The 18,427-nt window shown below is 48.6% G+C and overlaps 1 protein-coding gene across 3 annotated transcripts in view; it reads right to left on the bottom strand.

Moving 5' to 3' along the window:
- lyst (lysosomal trafficking regulator) overlaps positions 1 to 18,427 on the bottom strand; it is a 37,125-nt gene that overhangs the window by 11,399 nt on the left and 7,299 nt on the right. Inside the window, exons 3-24 of one of the 3 annotated variants that reach the window (XM_057046676.1) lie at positions 16,717 to 16,808; positions 15,007 to 15,205; positions 14,242 to 14,332; positions 11,440 to 13,543; positions 10,384 to 11,344; positions 10,139 to 10,300; positions 8,500 to 8,656; positions 6,745 to 6,956; positions 6,588 to 6,654; positions 6,133 to 6,242; positions 5,310 to 5,667; positions 5,084 to 5,240; positions 4,828 to 5,001; positions 4,588 to 4,748; positions 3,855 to 4,045; positions 3,108 to 3,353; positions 2,664 to 2,837; positions 1,990 to 2,139; positions 1,335 to 1,472; positions 1,060 to 1,258; positions 858 to 986; positions 1 to 367 (exon numbers count right to left, since the gene is read on the bottom strand). The exon at positions 1 to 367 is cut by the window's left edge and continues 246 nt beyond it. In XM_057046676.1, the coding sequence (XP_056902656.1) occupies positions 1 to 367; positions 858 to 986; positions 1,060 to 1,258; positions 1,335 to 1,472; positions 1,990 to 2,139; positions 2,664 to 2,837; positions 3,108 to 3,353; positions 3,855 to 4,045; positions 4,588 to 4,748; positions 4,828 to 5,001; positions 5,084 to 5,240; positions 5,310 to 5,667; positions 6,133 to 6,242; positions 6,588 to 6,654; positions 6,745 to 6,956; positions 8,500 to 8,656; positions 10,139 to 10,300; positions 10,384 to 11,344; positions 11,440 to 13,543; positions 14,242 to 14,332; positions 15,007 to 15,205; positions 16,717 to 16,808 (6,599 nt within the window). The remainder of the gene's footprint in view (positions 368 to 857; positions 987 to 1,059; positions 1,259 to 1,334; positions 1,473 to 1,989; positions 2,140 to 2,663; positions 2,838 to 3,107; positions 3,354 to 3,854; positions 4,046 to 4,587; positions 4,749 to 4,827; positions 5,002 to 5,083; positions 5,241 to 5,309; positions 5,668 to 6,132; positions 6,243 to 6,587; positions 6,655 to 6,744; positions 6,957 to 8,499; positions 8,657 to 10,138; positions 10,301 to 10,383; positions 11,345 to 11,439; positions 13,544 to 14,241; positions 14,333 to 15,006; positions 15,206 to 16,716; positions 16,809 to 18,427) is intronic. The other 2 variants (XM_057046678.1, XM_057046677.1) reach the window with 2 other exon arrangements.

The raw sequence follows: 18,427 nt of genomic DNA, 5'->3' as shown, positions 1-18,427 counted from the left end.
CTGTCTTCAGACGCGGCCACCCCCACGCTGCCGTCCGCCAGGCTGTCTACCTCTGTGGCATCATCTCGATCCTCTTCCACGCTGATGGAAGGGGTGCGCAGCGACGCTTCTCCGCCCGCATCCTTGGAGCAGATGGTCTTGGCTGACTCGCAGCTGCTCAGAAGCAGCTCGTCTCCACCCTTCTTGAGCGTCTCCGTACTGCCAAGGGTGGCGAGGGAGCTGCCGTCACCTTCACCTGCTTCGTTTGAGTTAACGTGACCCAGCCGCGGTGTCGGGAGCGGAGAGGCGTAGGGAGAGGGAGCCAGACTGGGAGGACGCAATAACTGGTCCTCACCTCCAGGGTTAGGAGAGGGAGCGTGGGGATGGCCTGGGAACATTAGGATTACAGAAGATACACCTTCAACACCTGCTGCTTTGATCCAACAACCAAGGACACGACTAAACAGTTGTTAAAGCTTGTAAAAGGAACCTTCTGCTCAGGTGACCACATAAAAACATGGCAAAGCTCACAGGCGATAGTTACCAGTCGTCATGGAAATGAGGAAAAGAGCAGCAAAGGGATCAATGCTCTAGTCCAGGAGACACTAACCTGCCCACAGCAAATCCATATTTAACTAAAGCAGAAATGGTGGACTTTGAAGGACCATGATGCTGACCCCCCCCATGACCCCAAAAGGAAAAAAGTGGTTAAGAAGACAGAGACGGAGACCTAAAAGGACCAAAAACGTGGTGCGGCCTTTGGCAACACGCCGGTTCATGGTCAAAGCCCCCCCCCGCAGCATATACATTCATAGCTGCTATTTCAATAAAAATCAGTTTTTAATTAGCAAGTATGTAAGAGTTGTGTCATTAATTACCTTCATGAGGAGCATCGGTGAAGACGGTTGGCGAGAGGGACGCCACGGAGCTGCAGGGGGACTTGCCTCCGCTGCTGGGATGTCTCAGGTACATGATGGACTGCACTTTCTCCTGGTGCAGCTTCCCATCTAACAAATCAGATCAGTTCAAGTCACATGTTAACGAGCTGCTTTCTGATTAACAACCGTTCTGCCTCCTCACCAGTGTGCAGTGAGAAGTAGAAGCTGGCTGGAGTGTGGCAGACGTAGGTGTTGGTGGGGGGGTGAACAGCCAGCAGGAAGCTGGAGATCAGCTTCAGCAGCTCCATGTCTGGCGGAGAGCCGAGCACCTCCTGGATGATCCGGACAAACGACAGGCACACTTCCTGTGGGATGGCAGTCAGATGTTCGTCCCGATGCTCCTTGAGACAAACAAAAGACATTTGGTCTCTGAGGAGTCAACCTGTTGTTTCTATCACCTTGAAGGTGTTGAAGTACCTGCAAAACCTGGCAGGTGAGCAGGAAGCGATGCACGATTTCAGCTTTGAGGAACTGACGGATGTTGAAGACCTGATGAGGGTGGTGGACCCTGATTAGGACCTCTAAAGCAGTAAGAAGGGTTTCCCACACTCGGCACTGTCAGGAGAGGAACAGGTGAGTGACCTGGTAGAAAGGTTATAGTTGTCCCCCCAGCAAAGGAAACACTGCTGCTCCACATGCTGAACTTACTAGTTCATCATTTCTCCGTCATTAACAGAGTCAGTGTTTTCTTTCTTTTTTCCCAACATTAAATCATGGTGAAAATGAGCATAAGCTCATTTGCTTCTTTAGAAAACTGCTGATGTTCAAAGAAATGTGGAGACAAAATGAAATTCCACGAGGTGGAAAGTTACTCCAGAGGTTAATGAATTTATCATCAGCTCATCGTTGATGACAGCCAGAAATCAAAGGGTGCAAAGGCTTTCTTTAATCCTGATTAAAGCAGGTTAAGAATCAATCGATTCTACAGGTCGAACATCTTAAGTGACCTAATAAAGTTAACGACGTTAACACGTTGTTTTAATTAGTGCACTTGAGTGGAAAGAATGCAGTGTGCAGATGTCATCCATGCTTCCCCGCCCCCCCCCCCACAGTGAGAGCCTGCTGGGTTCACCTCAGCCTTGGCCCAAATCTTCCAGTCCAACAGCACATCTGAGAGGAGCCGGACATCCTGCACCACAGCCACAGAGTCGGTGTCCAGGCGGAACTGCCCATCGTCCCCGAGCACGAGGACGGGTCTGCTGCAGCATCCGTCCAGAAGAGTCTCCAAAGACAGAGCAGGGCCGAATGGTGAGAGCGAGCGTTGCTACGGTGTTGCTGCGTAGCAACAGTGGTGATGATCACTACTATCATCACCAGCGTTGCTACGGTTCACTGGTGATAGTAAAGTGATCATCACCACTGTTGCTACGGGTTCACTGGTGATAGTAAAGTGATCACCACTGTTGCTACGGGTTCACTGGTGATAGTAAAGTGATCACCACTGTTGCTACGGGTTCACTGGTGATAGTAAAGTGATCATCACTGTTGCTACGGGTTCACTGGTGATAGTAAAGTGATCATCACTGTTGCTACGGGTTCACTGGTGATAGTAAAGTGATCATCACTGTTGCTACGGGTTCACAGGTGATAGTAAAGTGATCATCACTGTTGCTACGGGTTCACTGGTGATAGTAAAGTGATCATCACTGTTGCTACGGGTTCACTGGTGATAGTAAAGTGATCACCACCTCTTGTCTAGGGCAGAACTCTACGGTAGGAGGGCAGAAGGTTAAAGGTGCGACTCACTTTCAACACATGAAATCCCACAATGCACTTGGACTTGATGAGGACCTGGTGAATCATGGAGTAACCGTGATAACAGTCCATTTCCTGGATGCGGTGCTGGTTGAATTTGGCCAAAGATAACAGCACCTGCAGGGCCAGAGCCTGGGTCCTCTCACAGTCGCTCAACTCCACCGTCTGAAGAGCAGGAACAGCGAGACATGAGTGCCCCTAACCCTGACAACACACTCTGTTCCTTCATTAGGCAACACCTTTCTAGGAATATGTTTCTTGTCCTCTCATACTTACGACACATACTTGTGTAGTTTAATGTCAAAACCAGATTACACACAGTTTCATACATATTTATCTGACATGACGTTTGTGCTTCACTCTCGACGGACCGATTTAGTCCAAGCCTCAATTGAGCCACAGGCTGCTACAAGTACAGAATTCCCTTCATCCTACCCTTGCATAGAGGAAAACAAACGTTCCCAATCCTCCGATCTTGTGCAGGACACTCTGCAGGCCTTGAGTTTCTGTTGGCAGCAGAGCCCTCAGAGCACTGGGCTCCAGGGAAAGACTCTGCACCTCTTTGGAGCTGAACGGCCGCTGGGTGACCACAGTCTTGGCTTGGCCCTTCAGTCTGATCACGGGCTCGTAGATGGTGTAGACTCTGGGATTGCTGGGGGCATACACCACTGCCAGGCTCTCCTGCACAGGAACAAGACTCACATTTTCTAGGGGCACTTGTCTTCCTGTGACTTCTTACTTATTCTTCTAGTTGAACAGTTCTAGTATAAAAGAGCTGCTATTTGGGGAGTATAATGATACACATAAAGATGTTTTTTTTAAAAGCAGCAGCAATGTTATCAATATGTTGATTAGTATTTAATGGGACAAAAACTATTACTCACTTTGGGAAATAGCTTCAGCTTTAATGTAACCATTTCTCATTAATGAAAGTTAATTGGAACAACACATTAATCATCCAGCGTGAAATGAAACAATAAACGGACGTCCAACAGACTTGTACTTGTGAATAACAAAGACACAAACGCAGCCTTTAACACGCACACATGCTGAGATCAATGCACCATCAACAGGAGCGATAACACGTTTGTATCAACGTGTCTTTTATGCTTTGTAACATATTTTGATTCAAAACTGAAAATCCAAGAAAGTCAAATGAAGTTAATAAAAAAGCTGACTTACAACCAGAGCTGCTGTGTCTAAATCTTTGTTCTTTAGGAAAAGATCTCGGACGTGCTCCGACCTCAGGGAGTCTTCAGTCACAAACTTGGTGAAGATTCCGCTGGGTTTCCCATATTTGCAGGGCATAATGGATGTCAGATCAGGCCCGCTGGTGTACAAATACAGGGCCTCCTCGGTTCCGATTCTAGATCCTAAAAAGATGTAACTTGTGTTAAATACTCACCTAAAATCCTTACCTTCCTGTCTATAACCATTACTTTGATACACAACATTTAACTGCGGCTCAGAAATAGAAAAAAATAACTGCAATTATAATTTAAGTGTAACACTCGATTAGTTAAGTTGTGTGTAAATTACTTTTACTATAACTTGAAAACCATGCAGTGTGAGTGAGGCTCCTATTTTTATTCCTGTTAGGATCTCTATTAAAACGGCAGCTGGAGGGAACAAGCCACGGTTTGGCTGTGACATCAGCTGAGCTCACAGGTTGAGATCACAAGGAGGCCAGCAGCCGTTCTGAGAACAACAGGAGCCTTCTGTAACATTCTGATGGGGATTCTCAGGCTCTGCATCACCCACACAGTCCAGGACTAGTAAACAGGGAACCAGTGAGGGCCAGAAGATTAACGTTGCCATGTTAGTAGTGCCATAGCTTCAATCTCAGACGCCCTGTACGGCTAACCTGACTTGAGAAGTTTCCTATGCTCAGATAGAAAGGAGGTGGAAGCCCTACCATTGAAGAGCAGCACAGTGCCCATGCTCCAGCATTTGCCCTCCTTCATCAGCTCCCCTGAAGTTTGCATGCAGTGACCCAGCATGCAAAAGGTTTTGTTACTGTCAGACGACAGACTGGACTTTCTCGGCAGAGAGTAGACCAATGATACTTCACATTTCCTAACACGGAGAAGGTTGGTGAAGGTTATTGGTCATTGATTGTATAGATATGTTTTCTTCCGTTTCCTGAGCTGCGTACCTGATGCCACACACCCACACAACAACGCGGCCAAGGGTGTTCTTCTTGCCCTCTGGCTGCTGGGTGTAGGTAAGACCCATGTGCTGCCACTGGCCTGGTTTGAGTAGTTTGACACCAGATTCTGCCTGGGCCAAAAGCCCTGCTTTGACTTCATCATTCGGGTCGATACAAATCCTGAAGCACAAAGGAAAGCAGCAATTAAAAGTCCAGAAGTGTGTACTAACCCTTTCCTTGAGATTATCTTGCTGAGAATCACCTGAATGTGAGGGAACCTGTGGAGAAGTCTGCCCACACCTGGAACATCAGTGCCTTGGAGCCCATGGACAGGATGTGACTGAGGCCCTCCTCCACCTGCCTTGGCCCAGCCTGAGCGCAGCCATGGTGAGGCTGGGCGGCCGGAGGGTTTCTTTCTTCTGGTGGACAACAACCAAATCATCTCAACCATGCCTTCATATTCATGTCATCAAAGTTGAGTGTCTCACCTTTGCTTTTGTCTCTGTCCTGCTCCGCCACCCTCAGCCACATAGAAACACTGAAGCCGTTGGCCATGTGGGGCCAACAGTTCTGCCCCACTAAAGGCAGATGGAGGGGCGCAGCATGCCAAGGAGAAAAGCACATGTGGCTTGGTCGACGCTCGCCATCGCCTTCCCCCCGCCCAGGAGACAGCATTCCCTTCCACAGAAGACTGACATTTTTCCCCCCCGTGGAGCCATTTTGTCTAAAGCTGGCAGACACCGAGCCGGGTGTGGCACCAAGTATTACCGGGAAGGTCAGCAGGTGGAGGGGTTCCAGATTCATGTTGGCCTCTACGATAAGTTGAATGCCTTTCAGCAAGACATCCTGTGAAGGAAGAAAAGATAATCATCCGTTTGATTTAACCGTGATGAATCTGAAGATGTGACCCATTAATGGTAAATGTTTCAACCAAGACATTAAACACAAAGTTACCGATACAACAAGCTTCCATAGAATGCAGAGGTCACATGTCATTACGCTCTCGTGGCTAAAAATAATGGGACGCTTTTGTCGTCGAGACAGGTTAATAATGTCTGCTCTCAATTGCAGTGAATGGCAGGCCTCTGGTGAAAGGTTGCAACATGTTTGACACACACTAGTGTTAATTGCACAGAGGCGCGGGACCAAAGGGAGGGCTGAGAGTTGAGTGGAGTTGTGTGTGCAGACAGGGCGACAGGAAAGGCGTCGTGCTCCACAGCTGAAAGGTTCGGGTAGTGAGAACAAGCTCTCAGCACGACACCCTCAATATAAACCGACAGGGCAGAACTGATGAGTGGCGGCTCTATTTACAGTTGGTGGGGTCTTCTCCAGGAAAAGGCGAATCAACAGAGCCAGTTCCTCCGCTGTGATTCTCTGGCTCACCATGGCAACCAGCAGCTCAACTAGCACAGTCTGACAATCTGAAAGCAGCACAAGAAAGACACAAATGAAAAAGGTTTCATTACACACAAAAGAACATAATTGGCCTCATTTGCTTTCTGCACCTAACAAATCACCGTTCATAGCAATAACAACAATGCTGGTTGTGTCTTTATATGTCCAATAACACAATGCAAAAACCACAAAAAGAACTTGAACTAACCTAACTAGTCTTTTTCCCGAGGAAACTAATATTAAAAGTATGAGTATACCATGGTACCTCTGACGACTGAGTTGGAGAGAAAACCGCAGCAAAGAACTTAAAAACCAAGTCAGTCTTGAATTATGTCTGTCGAATGTGTGTTGAATGGGAGGAAATACCAAACCTGTGAAGGAAGGGTCCGTTTGGCTGAGAATGTCGTGAAAGCCAGACAAGATAGTTTTAACTCCTCCCTGCAAGAACCATAACATCAGTCACTGAAGATCAGAGCATTTACTGAAGACAAATGAGTATTCATGACTACCAAGTCCCATTAACCTGACCTGGTTGTAGAGCAGCGTAGCATTACGCTGGTTGGCTTGTACTGCTCCCAGCAGGCTGTGGAACACGTGATTCAGAACCTCCAGGTCTGGCGAGCCAGTGGTGAGGAGATGCAACTGCATGGTGCAGATCTCTGGGAAGAGCAGCACACCCAGCCTGGACCCATCACCCGCTAGCACAAAGCTACGCAGCGCAGCAACATCTGCTTTTGCACCTACGGGAACAAGCACACGCAGGAGAACCGAGATAAACATCTGTCGGAGGGGAAGTGCCTGCTGCCAGATGGACCGACAGCCTCTGTGTCCATATTACAGCAGCTCTGAGAATGAATGTGCACCAAACATGCACAGCAGCACGATGAGTCCCCGCATGATTTACAGGAGAGCAGCCCAGCGCGCCGTCATGTGACTTCCAGGACCTCATTTTAGAAACCTTCTTCCTGCATGTGCACAGCATCAGTTTCCCTCTGCAGAACGTTCAGCCACAGATGCACAGTAAATACACCAACCTCTCGTCCCAACAGCCCATCGTGTCTTCGCATTCGTTTGGGCCAAACAACAATTTCATGCAATTTATTTGTTGTAACGGTAAAAAGGAAACGTAGTGTTTGAATCACCAGTCGTCAGAATTAACTGAATGATAAAGAGTCAAACCCAGAAACTGCACTAAATTCTAATGAAACAAAGGCACGAGGAACTGGACGAACTCTACAGGTCTTTAATGCACAGAAAGGCTCCATTCCTGGCGCTACAGAAACCAAGATCCTCAGTATTACTGGCAGGACAAAAAGAATTTGAGAAGAACTAATTGCTGAAAAATGTAATATTCAAAGTGTGTTGTTGTTTTTCCAATATATATATTTTAGAGAAGTCAGCCAGCATTAAAGGGCGAGAGTTTTCCAGGATGCTGGAGGCATCTCCAGTTGGTGATCATTGTAAACACACTCAGGTCCAGCTCAGGAGAGCACCCAATAAAAAGTGCCTCTGTTCTGGAAGGTTGAAAAGGAGTGAAGTGAATTTAGGCCTGTTGTGAACCTGAGCAGAGAGGGGGCACATAAGAGGCTTGTTTTTGCCCCGGAGAATGTGGAGAATGATAACAATGTGTTTAATGTAGCATTTTAAAGAGTGATCCCTAAAAGGTTCACAAGCGTATTGCATTACAGCTTCTGATGAAAGAACCTTTTTTTTACATGAGCACCAACAGATTTTCCAGGATCCTAAAGTTTCCTCTGGTCCACTGTTGGCAGGGTTCCCACTGCAGCTTAAGACCTGGAAAGATTATGTAAATTCCTGATAGCATAGTGAAATGAGCACGGGATTTCACACCGCTGCAGATCCTCCGCTGGCTCGCCAGTGTCGAACGACATATATAATATGTGGAAGCCCAAAGTTGCAGGTGATCAAGAAGATATCGAGTCTATTCAGGCTTTCAGAAGCACTCAGGACTGCAGCATTTTCTGTGAGATGAGGAATGTGCGTGTATATTTAGGCCTAAATATCGTCCCAGAGCCGACGCTGATGGCAGGCGCTGTGGGAGAAGGCTACCAGTTACCAGGTATGAGTGTGGGCCTAATTAATGCCACCTTTGGTGGACACTCATTAGCAGCAGTAACACATGGTGGCTAAGACTGAGGGAGCAGAGCAGCATAAAAGTCAATAAACGCCATTTTCAGAAGAGTTGTACAGGATCCTGAGGGGAGCGAGCGTATCTAATCAGCTGTGTGCAGGGTGACACATGTTCTCTCCGCGTGGACCTACCTTCTTCCTGCTTGGCCATGTCTCCAGGGTTGCTTTCGCTGTCAGCGTCGTAGCCCTCCTCCTCCCCCAGGGGCTTGTTGCCACAGCTCTGGGCCTCATCGACTTCCTCAGACAGATCTCCTGCTTGGACCGCCCCCTCTGCAAGAACCTGGGGCTTCTGACAACAAGCAAGAGAGACAGAAAACGTACAACGTCTCCAAAATTATTCTTACTAGTCGGGACCATATACAATATGGGTCAAACATTTCACAGTTGCATTAACAAATTCTGTTTTAGAAACCTAAAAATGCTTCTCAACTCAAAATGATCCCGGAGTTTAACAAGCAGGACACGCAGCATTCTTCCACTCTGATCTTCAGTAAACTAAAAACATCTTGAGAATGGGGGGGGGGGGGGGGATTTTGGTCATAAGGCAAACATCAGCTGACTTGGACTCACAGCCCAGTTCCTCCACGTGCACGGCCAGTCATCGCACGTACACACTCAAGTGAAGGGTCGCTGCACTCACACACACTACGCAGCTTTGATGTTCAATGAGAGGGAACTCATTTGATCCTTCACTGGACAAACGTTGTTGTCGAAGGGTTCCTGTAATTATGCAGTAACATCAAACTCTGCCTAACTCACTGGGAAACAACTCAGCAGTTAGAAAACAGGGAAATCTCTTATATAAAACCCAAATCCTGCGCAGCAGCAGGATTATTCAAGATCAACATTTTCCTTTAACGGGACAGAACTAATCTACGACATAAACCCAAGTTATATGTTTATAACAGTTTGGGGAAAGAATGAACGTGTAGATACAACGTGGTGCTCTGTGGTTGCACAACAATGATGCAAAGATTCTGGCCGTCACTGAACAGAGCCGGGACTATTTAGGCCCGCGGTGTTGGACACCACACGGCTACTACGCAACAGGGCTGATTTCTGATGGTGTTTGGCAGCAACACTCTTGTATGATTCTACCTTTAATGACACCCAATCAGTGATAAACACTATCAAACGATTGGCTATTTGATGCTGATGCAACGAGGGATACGAATCCCGACAGTCCCAGGTCATTACTAAGTCCGGAATCTCAGCAGGGATTGAGAAAGCCAATTTAAGCTCATTATTTTTTAATTCTGTGCTCTTTGTTTTTCCTCTTGCGTATCATCCTCTTGGCCTTTTGAACCTTGACCTGATGAAACTATTGTATTTTTAACTGTAAATCTGGCACTGACTCACAGCAACTGTGTGAGCTCCATGAAGACGCCAGAGCTGATGGAGCCCCTCCTGAGGAGGAGGTGGACCTCTCCAACAGTCAGCCAGAGCTGATGGAGCCTCCTCCTGAGGAGGAGGTGGACCTCTCCAACAGTCAGCCAGAGCTGATGGAGCCTCCTCCTGAAGAGGAGGTGGACCTCTCCAACAGTCAGCCAGAGCTGATGGAGCCTCCTCCTGAGGAGCCTCCTCCTGAGGAGGAGGTGGACCTCTCCAACAGTCAGCCAGAGCTGATGGAGCCTCCTGGGCGAAACGTCTTCATGGAACTCAAACAGTCCAGTTGCTATGATCCAACTACCTGAATGACCTGAATGACCTGAATGACCTTCACACACATACCAACGGTGAAGACGAGCGTTTCAGCTGAACCCAGACTCACCCTCTCTGGTTTCTCCTCAGGGGCATCAGGACTGGATGAGGCCTGGGCCAAGGCCACCCTCAGGAGGGAGTCAAACAGAGGAATGGCCAAGTCAGAGTTCACGACTCCTGAACAAGAGAGCTGGTCTCTCACCTCGAGCAGAGTCTCTTCCACAGACTGGAGCTGTAACGGAGATGAGGAAACACCAATTGGTAGTTTTCTGCTGTTTGGGTGTAAGTCAATCGCCATGATTCCAAAGCAAATACCTGACAGGAGAGCTCAGGCTCAGTCTTCTGGAAGGTTGAGTTTGAACTGTGCAGACAAATTGCAAGTAAAGCTTCAAGGAGACGAATACTTTGCAGCTGCCACTCTTCCTCCAGTTTCCTTTCTGGATCTTTGGACTTGGTGTCAGCCAGCCCAGCTGAGTCAGAACATGTCTCCTCCTGTTCTGGTTCCACAGCCAGGCCAGTCGACTCGGGGCTACATTTGGGCTTACCCTCCCTCCTCTTCTTTGGTTTTCCATCCTTGGACTTGCAAGAAAGTTTCTGAATAACCATGGTCATCAGGCGCAAGCAGACGTCCAGCCCTCCCAGTTTGAAGAACTGCCTCTGAAACAGAGGGCTGCTCAGGTAAATCCACTGGCACACGGTCCACACATCTGCAGCACGTCGGGTCTGCTCCTTAGAGGGCAGAACGATGCTGTCTGGGGACAGGTAAGGCAGTCGGCCACCGAGCGGCTCGCTGGCTGTACTGTCATAACCAGAGGTGTCCTCAGAGTCATTGGCGGAGTCTCGGTCAGAATCTCCGTCTTTACTAACACAGAGAAAGGCCACACACAAGAAGAGGTTGATAACATGGAGGTGGGTCTCTGCTTGGCTCCGTCCTCCTCCTCCTGCTCCTCCTCCTCCTCCTCCCCCGCGCTCTTGCTCACTCCGGTTCTTATAACATGGATATTTCTCCTTTAGACCTTCATAGAATTTAGAGAGACTTTGTGGGCCCTCTCCCGCCCCTTGATATCTCAGTTCCTCAGCTAGGCCCAGGATGGCCTCCCTTTCTTTAGCATCCGTGCTCTGAAGCTCCTGAAGCATCCCACCCATCTGATATAGTCCAGATCCAATTATCAGAGTCTCAAACACTTTCAGTGCCAAAGACCGTGTCTGGTCCAGGTAGACAAGCTCGGTCACTTGGTTGAGCCCGTTACAACTAAGAAAAAGGTCTCTGATCACTCTGTAATAGAATAAAATGAAATTGAAATTGAAAACAACTCGGACATTTTACTCTTTAAACCAACTTCACATCACACTGCAGAACAAACAACCTACCTTGATTTGAGAAGAGAAGGTAACGTCTGTAGGTAGATGAGTAGGATGTCGACAGGCAGGCATCGTGTGTGATAGCTGCAGACCTGGGTACACACAGCAGAGACCCCCAGCTGCTGAGCATGGTGGGCCAGCTCCACCCCTCTCTGCAGGACAGGGTTGAGGATGTGTGTGTAGAGCTGCCACTGCACGACTGCATTCCCCCGCAGGGTCAAGTGGCACACGTGGCCGGCTATCTGCTGGCTCAGCTGCCAGTCCTCTCCAAAAACAAGCTGCTGGTAGGCCTCTAGAGCATCCCACTTCCACAGCATGTCCTCCGCACCCCCTCCACTTGGCAGGATACCTTGGGAGCGGTAGCACAGAGTGGAAGAGACTGATAACGTATGTCCCTGCTGCAGCGTCTCTTCCAGGCCTAGAAGCTGACTACTGTCCAGAGTGCAGATGTTACAAGAGGCGAGCTTGGCTTTCTCTGATGGCTGCCCCCCACCAAGCTGCTCCAGGATCAGTCTGCCCAGGACGCTGAGAACATTCGCCTGATAAGCTCGGAGGGCCGGAGCTTGGAAAGCATGCAGCAGGGGGCCTATGACTGAGCGAGGGTCCATACAACAACAAATGCCTACAGCCTGCACTCCAGCCAGCACCTGTAACACAGCCGGACCACTCGGAGAAAGTCTCTGCAAGAGTCTCAAACACTGGTGGGCGCAGGCAGCCAAGCAGCAGCAGCGCTCGGGGTAGCGCGCCGCGTAGCCCTCCGACTCGCCTTTGCCGTCTCCATCTTCTTCAAAGGGGTTCCGTCTGGCCGCCTGCTTGAAAGCAGAGACGGGCAAACCTGACAGGTCTCTGTGATGATGCAAGAAATGAGAATATTCACAGCGACGGTGGCGGCGGCGCGCACACACAGACTGATGCAGCTGTTCGGACTTTGCCTTCTTGATAGCGCTGGTGATCTTGAAGACTCCAGCGATGAGGCCTCGCAGCCTCTCTGTTGCTTCCCCGACTATTTCTGTATCTGTGGCTCTGCTGAGTCCCTCCAGCCGCAGCACCGTGGTCTCAAACAAGTCCAGGCCGCAGTGCTGCACGAACTCGTGGATCAGCTCCAGTGCTTGGCTAAAGAAAAAGGGATTTGATGTTGAAGCCTGCAGACAGCTCAGAAGAACTTGCAGGACTCCGTCGAGAAGCTCTGGCAGCAGCAGAGCCCTGTGACGATGTCGAGAGAAGGAGAATTCTTCCTGAACCTCCTGCAGAGTCTTCTTGAGTCGTGGGGCAAAAGGATTTGTCTGTCTGTCCAAGCAGCTCCGGATTCTGAGGGTGGCTCGCAACAGGTCAGTCAAGCTGCGTCTCAGGCTGTCGGAGAGCGTTTCACTTTGACTGATGTCTACGGACATCAAGTGCAGGATGGTGCGTAGGAGCATCCTTTGGATAAGAGCGATGGGCTCTTCACCCCAGCCCCTAGCCACCTCTTCTATGCCTGCTCCACCACCGCTGCCCCCCCCCGGAGCGCAACACTCCCCGAACTCAGCCAGGATCTCAGTGAGGGTCGGAACCACGCTCACTGCCAGGCCAGGGTTGTGGTTGAGGTTCAAATCAAACTTACAAACCTTCTCTAACAGTGACAGTATGACGTGGCAGAGGTCAAAGGGGGAGTTCTCCATGCGGTTGAAAATTGAAACAGCAGCCGGGTCCGTCAGGGTCTCCACATCCGTCATCAGAGGCCCGGGGGCCCGGGGGCGCAGGTGTGGCGTGCTCATGGTGTCTGCAGGGACGGTGGTTGACGTTGCCACGAAGGGTTCTGGACGATGATGCTGACAGCTCACCCGGACGGTGGAACCACGCGTCCTACGGCCACTTCCACTCCCATGGCCAGCAGCAGCTTTGCAGTCCGGGTTTTCCTCTGAATCCGAAGTGGAGACCTGGGACTTGCGGGCATCCTTTACAGAATATTTCTGTGCTGTCCTACGAGACTGCCTCGACTTCCAGGTGCCGCTGCCAAAACGGGACCTCTTGCTGGCGTTCAGCTCATCTGCTGCGGGCTTCTTTCCCTCCCTGAGAGGGCTGTTCTTCACATCTCTTCGCAAGAAGACTTCCAGAAGCGACGGCAGGGTGAAATCTGTCACCAGCAAAAACGCAGAACTGTATTTTACATCGACTTTGTAATTAGTTTCAGCTCATGTGAAAGTGTTCAGCTCTCTGATCAGACTGTTATTTATCTGTTAATTGGATGCTATAAAAAGGTGATGGAATTGTTCTAATAACAGTCATTTTAATGACGGCACTAAAGCTGTTGAAAGTCATAAATAACAAAAAAGCAGCTCCACGTCAGCCTCCATTCTATGTTTGCACACACAAAGAGTGACGAGGAATTCATTAAAGTAAAAATCTCAAGAGTCCTCGTTACAGAGGATCAACACTCAGGCACTAAATACCAGCGACATCCCGAGGTCATCTAACCTCTGCAGCTACCCGTCTCTTCCTTATTTAGCTAACAATTCGGCCTAAAAGTATCAGAAATCTCAAAAAGTGTAACATTTTGTCAGATAAGTCACGCATGGCTGAAAATAAAAAGGACTCATGAGACAGGAACATCACAGATGTCAGCTCAGATAAAATGAATGTGCTGATATAAGTGCCTCCTAAAGCACCAGGGCTGAAGCTGAATCATTGCTAATCATAACAACAATAAGACCTGAAGCCAAGGGAGACTGCAAATATACAAATAGATATACAACAAAATGGAGAACTGAAATGATGCATGAGCCAAACAACAGACGGCAGATTTAAATGCTGTGGTGTGGTTCATGTACCCACCTGGGGCTTTTTCCTCCCGTACGGGGATTTTCCAGACCAGTGGGAGCAAAGACAGAAGCAGAGTGAGCAGCTCCTCCCGACAGGTCAGTTCCTGGGAGTGCAGTAAAGCACAATGTTGGTACCCTAAACGCTTCCCTACGGACTCACAGGAATGTCACACCCAGACACTCCCATCAAACAAGCATCTGCCCCGCCCCCCCCCCCCATCTAACAGGGAAAAGATTCCCCTTTTGGATTTGTTTGAGTTCTCTGGTGTTATTTATATGTAAATTAAGAACGAATAACAGACACTTTATCATTAGCTCTATTAAAAAGAACCAACTAGCAGATTTATTTGACATTTTTTGCCATCTTCTATTTTACCTCCAACAGTCTCCATCACGTCACATTTGCCTTCTAAACTGCGTTAAACTGACCAAGGCCAGGTGAAAAATGGATTTGCTGCTGGCGTAAATAGAGCACAATGATTCTAATTTTATTTTTAAAAAAAGGTTTAAAAAGCAAAGGTTCTGAATGGTTTTCAGGCTTTGCCTTCAGAAAGTCGTGAGTCTTGGTTTCACTCTAACACTTTGGTCCCAAATGGGCAGAGAACAGTAAGCTTGTTCTACTTCAGAGGCCGGACTGGACGGTATCAGATATCTGAGGTTTCCGGGAGGTCTCCATCCCATCATGGAAACCTCCCTGGGCCAATTCAAAAAGGTAACAGCAGTCATAAATGGAATTGCACCAATATACTTAATGGATCTGAGACCTGCAGAGCCTCACCTGGTCAATAATTGAATCCAGGGTGCTAAGTAAGAGGAAGCCCCGCCCCCTGACCAGGTACTCTCCCAGTGCCACCATGTGACTCTCCTCCTCGTCTTCCTCCCGGGTCTCTGCTCTCTGGGCCACCGCGCTGCATAGCTGATGCACGTCTGTCAGGAACTCCCTGGCCAGAGTGTTGCTGGCCCCACTCATGTCGGAGCTGCAAGAGAAGCCACAAAGCTCATGGAATCCCACAGAAGAGCTGTGTGTGCGTCACTGTTGTGTTACCCAACACAGCTGAATGGGTGGGCAGCAGCTTCCTAAAGACGATTAAAACATCCTCCAAGCATTTGTCCGCCTATTGAAGCAGAAGCTAACGTGCAAAACCTGTTCCTGAAAATGATAAAAGGCTTCATGAAATTCATGTACAAGTCTGATTTTATTAATGCTAATTCAGGCAGGCTACGCAAACACATGCATGGAGTGTTGCATTTAATTTAAACTCACTAAAGGGTGTGAGGCCACGTTACTCCCCGACGGTTAAAATGTCTTTTTGCCTAAACGAGGGGCAGATCTTCCATTCAGATTTAAAGTCACAGAGTGAATGAAGCGGCGCCTGGGGGCAGGTCCCTGCAGGCTACGGTGGAAATGACCCGGTGCCACTGCCCCCCCCCCCCCGAGGAAAACGCCTCATTGCTCGCTCACACACTCACAAAACGGTGGAGCGAGAAGCTTTCAGAGCCAGTCGCCACAAACTGTGAATACTTCCAAATTTGCTGTCAAGCGGCGCCTCTGTGGAGGAGCAGCATGTGAACAGAGTAGATGTTCTCCTCTTACCAGCTGCCCGTGGCCCCAACGCTGTCCTTCCCGTCATCTTTCTCCAAGCAGGAGTGCAGCGCTGCTGGCCCTAACTCCATACTTCCTCCTCAGCCTCTGACTGAATTTTCTGTTCTGCCTCACAAATTCCATTAAATTGGAATTTCAAATGGAAGCTTTCCAGATTCGTAGCAGATCAGCGTATCACATGAAAGCATGTGATGTCACATGTTGAGGGGATTGGCCTTCGGAGTGGTGACAAGCCCCCAGTGCCCTGCAGAATAGCTCCATGTCTGACCACAGATGTGCCTTTGTATGCTGCACCAGTGTGGTTGGTATTAAAGCAGCTGGAGCCCCCTCCAGAGCATCCCTCCTATTGAGGAAACATTCACCATTCGGCATGTTGGCCCCCATGTCTTCAGGGTGGTCTGCAGACCTCATGTGTTGCATATGCAGCAGTTCTCCATTAATACTTCCTCTCCTCGTGTTTAATTCACTTTGTATCAATTTAATTTGGGTATTTAGTGTCTTTAGTTAACACAGCGCGTCCTGTGAGTTTTTAAAAATCTGGGTATTTAGATCTTAAAATCTCAATTTTCTTTTAATGGATTATTGTTCTATTTCTATTCCAATTTTCACTATTTTCTATCAACATATGTCTCATAAGTAAAACTGTTTATTATTTAATGATAAATCTATATTTTAAAAACAGATGAAGCCTCACGTACACAGTAGTGAGCTAACTACCCCTAACCCTGGAACACGGTGCACACGTGGCACTAGCCCGTTCCACATCTATATGATGATGATGATGATGATGATGATGATGATGATGATGATGATGATGATGATGATGACGACGACCATGCAGTTCCAGTGTTGTGGTCAAACCCAGATGGGGATGATGGAACTCACCAGAATCTTAGTGCACCGTCGCTGCTCTGGCTGGGATGATGCTGCACGTAGTGAAACAGACACAGGAAATGTTCCAGGCCCTGAAGGCTGACCTGACAGAAGGAGAGAGAAAGGAGAGAAAGGAGGGAGAAAGGAGGGAGAAAGGAGAGAGAAAGGAGAGAGAAGAGAGAAAGGAGAGAGAAAGGAGAGAGAAAAGAGAGAGAAAGGAGAGAGAAAGGAGGGAGAAGAGAGAGAAAGGAAAGGAGCGATGAGAAAGGAAAAGAGAAGAAGGAGGAGAGAAAGGATGAGAGAAGAAAAGAGGAGAGAGAGAAAGGAGAGAGGAAAAAGGAGGAGAGAGACTCAAAGGATTGAGAGAAAGGAGTGGAGAAGAACTCCCAGGAGAAACAAACAGGAGAAGAAAGAGAGAAAAGAAGAAATGAGAAGACCGAAGAGAGAAAACGAGAGGAGATCAGAAGGGGAGAGACAGCGAGAGACAAGAGAGAAGAGGCAGAGGAGAAAGGAGAGGAGAAAGGAGAGAAGGAAACGGAGAGAAAGATCGAGCGAGAAAAAGAGGAGGAGAGAGAGAAAGAGAGAAGACTCGCTGAAGAGGAGAGACAGAGAAAGAGAGGGAGAAAGGAGACAAGACAGAGACGACAAGGAAGAGAGAGAAGGAGAGAGCGAGAACTAGACCTGAGAGAAGAGAGAAGAGAGACGGGAGAGAGAAAGGAGAGAGAAAAGAAAACTCCTGAGAACGAGAGAGCTGAGGAAGGAGACAGGAGAAGAGAGAAGAGAAAGGAGAAAAGAGACGGAGAGAAGGATGGAGAAGAGAGAAGAGAGAAGAAGAGAGAGAGAAGAGAGAGAAGGAGAGAGAGAAAGGAGAGAGGAAAGGAGAGAAGGAGAGAAAGGAAGGAGAGAGAAAAGAGAGAGAGAAGGAGAGAGAAAGGGGGAGAAAGGAGGAGAGAAAGGAGAGAGAAAGGAGAGAGAAAGGAGGGAGAAAGGAGAGGAAAGGAGGAGAGAGAAAGGGAGAAAGAGAAAGGAGAGAGAAGGAGAGAGAAGAGAGAGAAAAGAGAGAGAAGAGGAGAGAGAAGGAGAGAAAGGAGAGAAGAGAGAGAAAGGAGAGAGAAAAAGCAACACTTTTAAATCCCTCTAAATCTTTTTCGAGAGCACTTTCTAACAGTCCAGGAAAGCAACTTTCTCATCATTAAACAGAGTCAGCCTCTCCAACAGTGAGCAGGGCTGGCTGCAGTTCTGCCGGTCCAGGCCTGGTCCAGTTCCTGGTCCAGTTCCTGGACCGGCAGAACACAGCGGAGGACACCGACTCCTCAGCTGACAGGGTTGGGTTGTTCTGTTCTCAGCTTACACCCACTGAGACAGAGGCCTGGATCATGTCACCCGCTGAGGACTCTCCAGAAGGGTCGTGTCCATCTTTACAAGGGCCCCATGATTCAGTGGCACCAGAAGAACTTCCTCTAGAAGACCGGAAGAACTTCCTCTAGAAGACCAGAAGAACTTCCTCTAGAAGACCAGAAGAACTTCCTCTGTCTCCTATTTCTTCGCTGGTGTCAACAGGATGAACACTGCAATGACCATGCGACGTCCATAGTTCACGCTGCTCTAACAGTGCACGAGAGCCAGGCAAGCTGAAGGTGTCCATCCCAGTACTGAACTGAGCTCTGCCCTGTGGAACCACTGAAGAAACCATTAATAAAGCTTCATGTGCTGCAACCTTCAG

Source organism: Takifugu flavidus, chromosome 11 (assembly GCF_003711565.1).
Source record: "Takifugu flavidus isolate HTHZ2018 chromosome 11, ASM371156v2, whole genome shotgun sequence".
Taxonomy (NCBI): Eukaryota; Metazoa; Chordata; class Actinopteri; order Tetraodontiformes; family Tetraodontidae; genus Takifugu; species Takifugu flavidus.
Note: the sequence above shows the minus strand (reverse complement) of the source record. Positions and strands in the feature narration are given on the sequence as shown.